General features: G+C 47.6%; 1 protein-coding gene across 1 annotated transcript in view; it reads left to right on the forward strand.

Moving 5' to 3' along the window:
• The first annotated feature begins 7,151 nt into the window (after positions 1-7,151).
• Positions 7,152-10,909, forward strand: part of LOC137587867 (LIM zinc-binding domain-containing Nebulette-like) — a 6,790-nt gene continuing 3,032 nt past the window's right edge. Inside the window, exons 1-2 of the mRNA XM_068304541.1 lie at positions 7,152-7,424; positions 9,298-9,392. Coding sequence (XP_068160642.1) covers positions 7,356-7,424; positions 9,298-9,392 — 164 coding nt within the window. The 5' untranslated portion in view covers positions 7,152-7,355. The remainder of the gene's footprint in view (positions 7,425-9,297; positions 9,393-10,909) is intronic.

The raw sequence follows: 10,909 nt of genomic DNA on the forward strand, positions 1-10,909 counted from the left end.
CGCACGCGACGGCACATTCAAGAGGCGCCAAACGAGCGGACCAATCACAGGAGCCCACCTTCAGGCTGCTCAATGTGGTGTCACACGATTGGACGTTGGCGGCAGCGGGGCTGGCCAATGAGGCGGAGCGCTGCACGGGGGGCGGGGCCAGGCCAGGGACATGTGGACTGCTTCTCTTTGTTCTCTCGGAGACCCGGAGACTGGCTGCCGGACCCCCCTGCCCCCCCACGTTAAAACGCATCCTCGTCACGTGATCAACGCGGCTGAACCAACGCGGATCGGGACCGAGATGAAGAGGAGAACCCTCATCTTCCTCTGATCTGATCACAATGTGGAGCTGTGACGTACCGCTCTCCGGTCCACTCACGTGACCAGACATTGGCCCCCACCGTGTTTACCAGCCGGCAAGGGGTCGTCCGGTTTGTTTAGCCACGCCCCTCAATGCAGCCATTGGCTGCTCTCTGCAACGCGTCACTGAAAAACAGTCGGTTTGTTTTCCTTCAGAACGTTTTGACATGATCAGATATTATAAATATGATAGAGTGTATTCATGAATGTTCAATAGATAATACACATTGTACAGATTATTGTAGTTATATACTACATCACAGAAAAACCGAGAGTCGCTGTGTGATTACAAATCAATTATCATTGATCAGTGTTGTGATCGTGTCGTCAGCTGATTGGACATCCAGTGGTCACATGGCGCCGGCTGTAGGAGTAGGACGATTTAGGTTCACCAGTAATAAAGCAGTAGGTTAGCTTCCTGCTCAGGGGCCTACCACTGAAGGTGAACGGACCAATCAGAGCAGAGGAGCAGTCTGACTAGAGGTTTGAGCAGCCAATCAGCATCAGCTGTGGAACTGTTTGAATTTAACATGAAGAGTGATGATGATGTCACCACTCTAACCACTCTTATGTCATCACCATGATGACATCACCATTCTAAAGATGATGTCACCGCTCAACATTCCTTTAACACTCCCCCACCATGAAGCCACTCCCCTATCATGAAGTCAAGTCAGCTTTATTGTCACGTGTACCATGTATGTACGACATACAGCACAGATGGAAATGTAGTTCTCTCTGACCCACGGTCAACAGGCAGTACAACAGGCAGTACAACGTAGGCAGTACAACGTAGGCAGTACAACAGGCAGTACAACACAGGCAGTACAACAGGCAGTACAACACAAGCAGTACAACAGGCAGTACAACAGGCAGTACAACACATGCAGTACAACAGGCAGTACAAAACAGGCAGTACAACACAGGCAGTACAACAGGCAGTACAACACATGCAGTACAACAGGCAGTACAACACAAGCAGTACAACACAGGCAGTACAACAGGCAGTACAACACAGGCAGTACAACACAGACAGTACAACAGGCAGTACAACACAGGCAGTACAACAGGCAGTACAACACAGGCAGTACAACACAGTACAACACAGACAGTACAACACAGGCAGTACAACAGACAGTACAACACAGTACAACACAGACAGTACAACACAGGCAGTACAACAGACAGTACAACACAGTACAACACAGTACAACACAGACAGTACATCAGACAGTACAGCACGAAGTACCGTATTGGCCCGAATATAAGACGGTGTTTTTTGCATTGAAATAAGAATGACAAAATGGGGGTCGTCTTATATTCGGGGTCTAGACATTATACCCATTCACAACGCTAGATGGCGCCAGATACCGTTAAAATGAATGCTGAACTAACTCCCCAGGCCAAATCGAACCCCTGTCACGAAGAAGGAAAATATAAAATAGTGGAAAGAAAAGAGAAGAAAATAGGAGAAGAGATAACAGAAAATGTAGAAACATAGCGACGATCTGGAGAAAAGTGGGTCGAAGATCGTCCAGGTTAACCGGCAGCTGAGGAGAAGTTATGATGCAAAAAAATGTTGCATATCAAAAGGTGTGGCGGCGGTGAGGGTGAGGTGCTGTGGGAGGAGCCAGAGGAGCCAGAGGATGGGGGTGAGAGGTAATGTTCTGACTCGACAGATCTCAGCTACTCTCAAGTTTAAACCAGTTTGCATTATTTTATTGCACTACAGTTTTTCTCTCGAATATATTGTTATAATCATTTGTTTCAGATGTACTGTAATTATTTTCTCTATCAAAATTAAATTTGGTGTTCAAAAAGTTTTTTCAAACTTGAGCCTTGAAAAGAGGGGGTGGTCTTTTATTCAGGCCAAACGAAACACAAGGGATGGTTAACATCTCTGTACACTCTAATCTCATAGGGGATTGACGTGTGACCAGTCCCTGAGTTGATGGGGGGAGGGAGAGATAGGTAGTCAGGTGCTGGGGGGGGGGCAGGGTGAGAGTAGAGTTCAGGTTTGTGTCAGGGGGCAGAGCAGGGAGGGGGTTGGGCCTCCTGACAGCCTGGTGACAGAAACTGTCCTTGATCCTGCTGGTTCTGGTCCAGACTCTGCAGTCTCCTACCTGATGGCAGCAGGATGAAAAGGCTGTGGGGGGGGGGTCACCTGCAATGCTGATGGCTTTGTGGGTGAGGCGGGTGTTATAAATGTCTGTGAGGGAAGAGGGGGAGAGACACCAGTGATCTTTTCAGCTGCTCTCACGATGCGCTGCAGGGTCTTACAGCAGTGGTGCCTTAAGACCCTGTGGTGCCTCTGATCGCTGGCTTTGTTGCCCAGCGATGCGGTGTTGTGGTCCCAGGACAGGTCCTCAGAGATGGGCACACCCAGGAACTTGGTGCTGCTGACCCTTTCCACTGCAGCACCGTTGATGGTTAGTGGAGCATGCTGGGTGCGTGTTCTCCTGAAGTCCACAACAATCTCCTTCGTCTTCTCCACATTCAGATGGAGATGGTTGTCCTTGCACCACATAGCCAGGAGGCCCCCCTCATTCCTGTAGGCTGTCTCATCGTTGTTGTTCATGAGACCCACCACAGTCGTGTCGTCTGCAAACCTGATGAAGAGGTTGGAGCTGGAAGTTGGTGTGCAGTCGTGGGTCAACAGAGTCAAGAGGAGGGGGCTCAGAACACATCCTTGGGGGGCTCCCATGTTCAGCGTGATGGTGCTGGAGGTGTTGCTACCGACTCGAACTGCCTGTGGCCATTGTCTGCCTCAAAGCGCGCAAAGAAGTCATTCAGCTGGTTCAGCAGAGTGGTGGAGCTGTCGCAGGACTGTGGAAGGGGCTTGTAGTCCGTAATGGACTGGATCCCCCACCACAGGTTCCTGGTGTCTCTGCTGTCACTGAAGTGGGTGGCGATCCTCCTGGAGGACTGTCTCTGGGCCACTCTGATGCCTCGTGACAGGTTGGCCCTCGCTGTCTATAATGCACACATGTTGCATCCTCCATGAGTTCTACCATTATATTCTTTCTTCTGGTTATGTGTGCCAATTTTCCTTGTCTGGCAAGTCTGAGTTTAGTTGCACGTTCAGTACGTTCCCTCTCTTCCATGTCTGTGTTTTTGTATGAGACCATGCTTTCCTCCTCTTCACTTCTCTTTGTTTCATCTGACATACTTGTATTTTAACTGTTACTGTATTGATTATCCAAACAATCCACTCCTATAGTAGACTCTTGATATTTGAACAGATCCACAGTATAATCCACTCCAATAGCAGATTTCCTTAATTCCTTTCCAATATCAAAGCATGCTTTTGAAATTCATAGAGGGAGTACATCACCTCAAACAATGCAGCCATGTGCTGATCCATACATCCAGCTCTCCATGTCCAGTCCAGTGTTTGGTCTTGGAGTTCTTTACTTCCTTGTTGAATGGAGTCCTTTCTTTGTTTGTTGAAAGCAGTTCTTCTTTTCTTGATGGAAAAAGTCTTTGACTTGTGTACTGGATATTTCTTGGGCCTATTGATAACCATTGGTGGCCGAGCAAAAATATCTGACTGTCTAGCAGTCCAAAATGATCCAAGGTCCACAAAGGTTTGTAGCAAAAAATGAACCAACATTTATTACAAACTAAAATTAATACAAAAGCCCAGAAGATCAAATGTTAAATTCAAATAAGGATTGCACTGATAAAGTTAGAATTTACAAAGGAGGATTAGTCTAAACTAAAGCTTGGAGGTTATGCATTGAGTGTCAAAGACTGTCTTCCTGCTCCGGCCACGCCCTCCAGGTAGGATGACTGGACTTTTATGCCCCAGTCCAGCCACTGGATGGGGGTCAATCTGGGTATGGCTCAAACAGAACATATATCAGTTCATGCAAACAAACATTCATTTTGGCTCCTACACTGTCCTCAGGCCCACCTCGTCCCCAGCTCTGAAGGCCGTGGTCCGTGCCCTCAGGAGCCTGTGGACTTCCCCTGTCAGCCATGGCTTCTGGTTGGCTCGAATGGAACCCATCATGAAGCCACCCCCCCCCCCTCATGAAGCCACCCCCCCCCCTCATGAAGCCACCCGCCCCCCCTCATGAAGCCACCCCCCCCTCATGAAGCCCCCTCCCCATGAAGCCACCCGCCCCCCCTTATGAAGCCACCCCCCCCTCATGAAGCCCCCTCCCCATGAAGCCACCCGCCCCCCCCCCATGAAGCCACTCTCCCATCATGCAACATGAACCCAGGTAAAACAACCCAAACAGGGATTTGATGAACAGCGTCTTACTGACCTGACCCAGACTGGGCCCCGCCCCTCAGCATCAGCTGATCAAACCAGATGCTGACGCGGGTACGCCATCACCTCCCAGCAGGGGGTCCAGGAGATGTCTGAGGTCTGTGACGCAGAGGGACAACCTCTGGAGGACGCCATGTGACTCCACCTGGTGGGCGGGTCTTCAGAGGGGTCCACTCTCCATTGTCATTGGTGTGTCTTCCTGGGCTGATGGATGGATGGATGGATGGATGGATGGATGGATGGATGGATGGATAGACCTCCAGAACCCTCCTGTCCTCAGGAGAGACGGGCGGCATCAGGCTGTCTGTGACATCATCACAGGTGTGTTCCTTCTCCCCTGTGTGGGCTTCTCTGTGGTTCTCCAGATCCATCTGTGGGTCAGTCCGGGTCTATCTGTGTGTGTCCCAGTCCTGTTAAACTATGGTAACCATGGTAACAAACAACAGTAAATTATAAAAGTTTTCGATATTAGATATAAACAACAGAAACACCAACACGTCGTGTTTCATTTGTTTAAAATTTTTTTCACTCTCTCTGCTTCATTTATGTCATGTCTGTAGGTTCTCAGTCATCCAGGTCATGGTTATCAGTTCCTGAAGAAGTCAATCAATCAATCGATCAATCAACTTTTATTTATATTGGGCTTAATCATATCAGAAGACGTTTCAAAGCGCTTTCCAGATAGAAAACCAACAATGCCCTCCAGAGCAGCATAAGTGACGGTGGGGGGGGGCTCCCTTATTGAGGAAGAAACTCCAGGCAGGACCCAGACTCTGGAGGGGGGTCATCCATCTTGACCTGGTTGGGAAAGAGAAATACACTGGGGACAGAGATAGGTCAAGGAAAAGAGAGAGAGAGAGAAAGTGGCAGATAGATCAGTTTGAGTTTAATGTCCACAGTGATCTCTCGTTGAATTGGGGGGGGGGGGTTTCCAGGCCTTTGGATATCCTGTCTTCCATCCACGTTGTCCACCTGTGGAACAGAGGAACAGAGGAACAGAGACAGCGTGGTGCAGACAGAGAGAGTGATCTGACAGGAGTGATAACTTCTAGGAGTATAAAGATAAAGAGGTGACAGGAGCTCCAGAGTCTCTCCCTTTAACGGGGGAGACGGGGAACAACACCCCCAGCAGCCTCGGCCTTCAGCAGCATGTCTAGTGGGGGGGGAAGTTATTTCTGATTGTAGGTTCTATCAAAGAGGAGGGTTTTTAGTCTACTCTTAAATAAGCTAAGGGAGTCTGCCCCCCCCCCCCAGACCAAAGCTGGGAGATCGTTCCAGAGTAGAGGGGCAGATAGCTGAAGCTTCTGCCTCCTGTTCTACTCTTAAAAACCCGACGGGTCACCAGAAATCCTGCCTCCTCTGATGGAAGGGCCCTGGGGGGGTGATAGACTTGAATCAGATCTCCATGTCAGACGGAGCCTTACAGTGGAGAGCTTTATGTGATCATGAGGAGTTTGAATTGTATTCTATAATGAATCTGGAGCCGATGAAGTGACGCTAGGACAGGAGAGATGTGTTCTCTCCTCCAGCTGCATTCTGAACTAACTGTAGAGTCCTAATAGAGGAGCTAGAACAGCCCATAATAAGGAATTGCAGTAATCCAATCTAGAAGTAACAAAGGCATGAATGGTTTTCTCTGCGTCTTTAAAGGATAAGACATTTCTAACTTTAGTAATATTTCTCCAGTGAAAGAAGTCTGTCTGGGATACAGACTGATGAGAACCAGAGGACAGATGTTGATCAGAAATCACTCCCAGGTTCCTGACTTCACTGGTGGAGAATAGATCAATGCTGTCTAAGAGAATTACAATGTTAGAGAGATCATCTCTGAGATGCTTCAGCCCAATAATAATGACTTCAGGTTTGTTACTGTTCAACATTAAGAAGTTGTGAAGTATCTAGGATTTAATATCAGTCTCTATAATATCAGTCTCTATAATATCAATCTCTATAATATCAATCTCTATAATATCAGTCTCTATAATATCAGTCTCTATAATATCAATCTCTATAATATCAATCTCTATAATATCAATCTCTATAATATCAATCTCTATAATATCAATCTCTATAATATCAATCTCTATAATATCAATCTCTATAATATCAATCTCTATAATATCAGTCTCTATAATATCAATCTCTATAATATCAATCTCTATAATATCAATCTCTATAATATCAATCTCTATAATATCCGTCTCTTGGATAAGTCTTTTGGATGAGAGACGAAAGGTCTTCAAGAACTTTCTTAACGTCCAGTGGATTGACTTAAACGGCTTTGGACATATATATTATATTAATTACTATTTATTAATCGTACTATTATTACTATTAATATATTAATATTAATATTAATATTAATATTATTATTATTATTATTATTAACAAATTATTATTAATAATAATAATAATATTACATTTAAATTTGACATTTTGATTTGATTCGCTCAAATTTTCGTCTCTTTTATTTCGCCGTTGAATCACTTCCTGTTTTGGGGTGTAACTTCCGGTGTGCTGCTGTCTCATTTCCGCTAGCTTGCAGCGCTCGGTCCGCTCAGCATCCTTCGCCCTCAGACCGGACGGTGAGCAGCGGAGCGCCGGGCGGAGCCGCGCTTCCTGTCAGTTCTCGGTGTCCGTCGGTGGAGCTCGACCCCGGGACGTCTTGAGCCCGTTCGCCTCCCTCCGGTACCGAGCAGCGCCGCTGGAGCCCGGAGCAGGTGGCGGGATGAACCCTCCGTGCGCCCGCTGCGGGAAGATCGTCTACCCGACGGAGAGAGTCAGCTGCCTGGACAAGGTGAGCCCGGCACGCGCTCAGGTGTGATGACGTAACACGGGCGCTGTGGTCACGTGACCAAACAACTGGGGTTTAACGTGGAGGAAAGAAGCTTTCACACCGTTCAAGGTTAAAGTCACGGACCTGCTCTGACTGGCATGAATCGGATCGATCGATTGGTTATTGGTACCTGTGTTTACACATGCGTTTGAACGTGACCGCGTCACAGTGACGTCATCACTGTCCAATCACAAATAGAAAACTAGTGTTTAGACTGGGATCCATAAAAAAAGGAATACAGTGAGTTTAAGTGGGTGTGTGAGAGAGGCTCCTCCCCTCAGAGGGGGCGTGTCCTGCGGATTCAGACATCATAGATTGTGTTCTGGATCCAGAGTCCTGTCCCATGAAGCTGGATTAACCTAGCCAGGCTTCCTCTTCCTTATCTGGCTTCACTTACCCAGACATCCACCCTCCAGATTTTCGGTACCATAAAGCCGGCTATCAACTCACTAATTCAATCCAGACTTGTCCACTCTAGATCTGTGTGCGCTCACATAAAAAGGGCGGAGTTTAATGCATGCGACCAATCACAAACATGCAACAAACCGGCCCGAGACGCATATTTCACAACGGAGGAGCAAACAATAATAATTAATAAATACGATCAATACAAATCAATTATCCAGCAATCAGCAACACAGCTGCAGCTGCCAAACGGAGCAAGGATCTCTGGGAAAACATGGCCGACTGCGTCAATGAGGAAGTTGGTGCCATTATAATATTACTGCCCCACTATGACTGCACTTGTGTATCTGACTACAGTAACATGTGTGTGTTCATACATGTGTGTGTGAACCACATGTTTGGTTATGACATGTGATCGTAGCCCCGTGACTTTATGAACAGCTCTACGTACTGTGTTCTTCACAGGTTTTCAGCATCGCCAACACAATACATTAAAGTACCGATCAATCAATCAATCAATCAATCAATCAATCAATCAATCAATCAATCAATCAATCCATGATCTACTGAAACAAATCACTGATCAATGACATTCTATCTGTGTCTTGCTTGTAACCCGTCCAACGAGGGATTTCAGGACATCATAATAATTACCAACATCACTCAGAAATATATGAACTGTCTCAAAGACCCTCAGGTCAATGCACACTGTGGGGGGCTGTCAGCGCGGGGTTGGGGTGCGTTCCATTCCTGATGTGAGGCTCCAGCAGCTGACAGATGTAATGTAACCCCTCCCCCCAAAACCTCTACCTTTCTACAGTCATTGTTCAGCCAATCCCACCGGATTACAGCCATCCCTAAATATTCTCTCTGCCTGAGCGCTCTGCACACAAGCTGTGACCCGAGATCCACCGGGTTCTCAGGGAACGGACGGCCCGTTTTCAGGAGAACCGATTGGTCAGTAGGTGGGGCTGTTATACCTGCTGAGCTCTGATTGGTCAGTAGGTGGGGCTGTTTTACCTGCTGAGCTCTGATTGGTCAGTAGGTGGGGCTGTTATACCTGCTGAGCTCTGATTGGTCAGTAGGTGGGGCTGTTATACCTGCTGATCTTATCCTAAACTTATCCTGCTCCGGAGCAGGTCAGGTGTTCACCATAGGTTACCGCGACAACGTAGCCCGATAGAAAGTCAGCCACCTTTATGGTACCGAAAAGCCAGGGTTAAGCCTGAACTTATCTGGCTAAACTGTAATCCAGCTTTATGGTACAGGCCTCAAATCGTCCCCTGGATTGTCAACAATGATTGGACATAAACTTGATGACATCATCAGACGGTGCTCACGTCAGAGGCTAGCCCGTTACTCTAGCGACATGCTAACACCCCTGCTAGCCTTGTCGAGGGTCAGCTGACAGGAAGTGGTGTCTCTGCAGAACTGGCATAAAGGATGTTTCCACTGCGACGTCTGCAAGATGACCCTGAACATGAAGACCTACAAGGGCTACGACAAGACGCCCTACTGCAGCGCGTGAGTCTGTCCATCTGTAGGCCTGTCTGTATGTCTATAGTCTTGTCTGTCTGTAGGCTTGTCTGTCTGTCTGTAGTCCTGTCTGTATGTCTTTAGGCTTGTCTGTCTGTAGGTCTGTCTGTATGCCTGTCTGTAGGTCTGTCTGTATGCCTGTCTGTAGGTCTGTCTGTATGCCTGTCTGTATGCCTGTCTGTAGGTCTGTCTGTATGCCTGTCTGTAGGTCTGTCTGTATGCCTGTCTGTAGGTCTGTCTGTAGGCGTGTCTGTAGGTCTTTGTTTTTGACTTCTCCCCCTCGGGCTGACGCCTGTCGTGACTCCAGTTTTAGTAACAGTTGTGGTTCTGGTTGGTGGTTCATTCATCCTACCGGATTAACTTGATCCTACAGTCATCCTACTGGGTTAACTTGATCCTACAGTCATCCTACTGGGTTAACTTGATCCTACAGTCATCCTACTGGGTTAACTTGATCCTACAGTCATCCTACTGGGTTAACTTGATCCTACAGTCATCCTACCGGGTTAACTTGATCCTACAGTCATCCTACCGGGTTAACTTGATCCTACAGTCATCCTACTGGGTTAACTTGATCCTACAGTCATCCTACCGGGTTAACTTGATCCTACAGTCATCCTACTGGGTTAACTTGATCCTACAGTCATCCTACTGGGTTAACTTGATCCTACAGTCATCCTACTGGGTTAACTTGATCCTACAGTCATCCTACCGGGTTAACTTGATCCTACAGTCATCCTACCGGGTTAACTTGATCCTACAGTCATCCTACTGGGTTAACTTGATCCTACAGTCATCCTACCGGGTTAACTTGATCCTACAGTCATCCTACTGGGTTAACTTGATCCTACAGTCATCCTACTGGGTTAACTTGATCCTACAGTCATCCTACCGGGTTAACTTGATCCTACAGTCATCCTACCGGGTTAACTTGATCCTACAGTCATCCTACTGGGTTAACTTGATCCTACAGTCATCCTACCGGGTTAACTTGATCCTACAGTCATCCTACTGGGTTAACTTGATCCTACAGTCATCCTACTGGGTTAACTTGATCCTACAGTCATCCTACTGGGTTAACTTGATCCTACAGTCATCCTACTGGGTTATTCATCATTTCCCAGCAGCCTCGGCTCCTCCTCCACTGAGGGGGCGTGTCCTGTGGAAACTAGCTCCGAGCGAGAGTCTCATCCACACCTCCACAGGAAGATGGAGAAAATCCAGAGCCCCGCCCCCTCCATCTGTCACACGCCTCCAGCCAATCAGCATCACCGCTGGTGTTCCTCATCAGGTGGGGTCTGGGGAGATCATGGGGGGACCAGATGGTCCTGGATCAGTACCTGGTGGACTGGACGCAGCCCATCCAGCTCCTGTGCATTGCATTGTGGGAACTGTAGGATGTGAGCTGTTCAGAGGGGGAAGGGCTCATCTCTCATTGTCGTCCAATCACACACACACACACACACACACACACACACACACACACACACACACACACAGAGCAG

Source organism: Antennarius striatus, chromosome 20 (genome assembly GCF_040054535.1).
Source record: "Antennarius striatus isolate MH-2024 chromosome 20, ASM4005453v1, whole genome shotgun sequence".
Lineage (NCBI taxonomy): Eukaryota > Metazoa > Chordata > Actinopteri > Lophiiformes > Antennariidae > Antennarius > Antennarius striatus.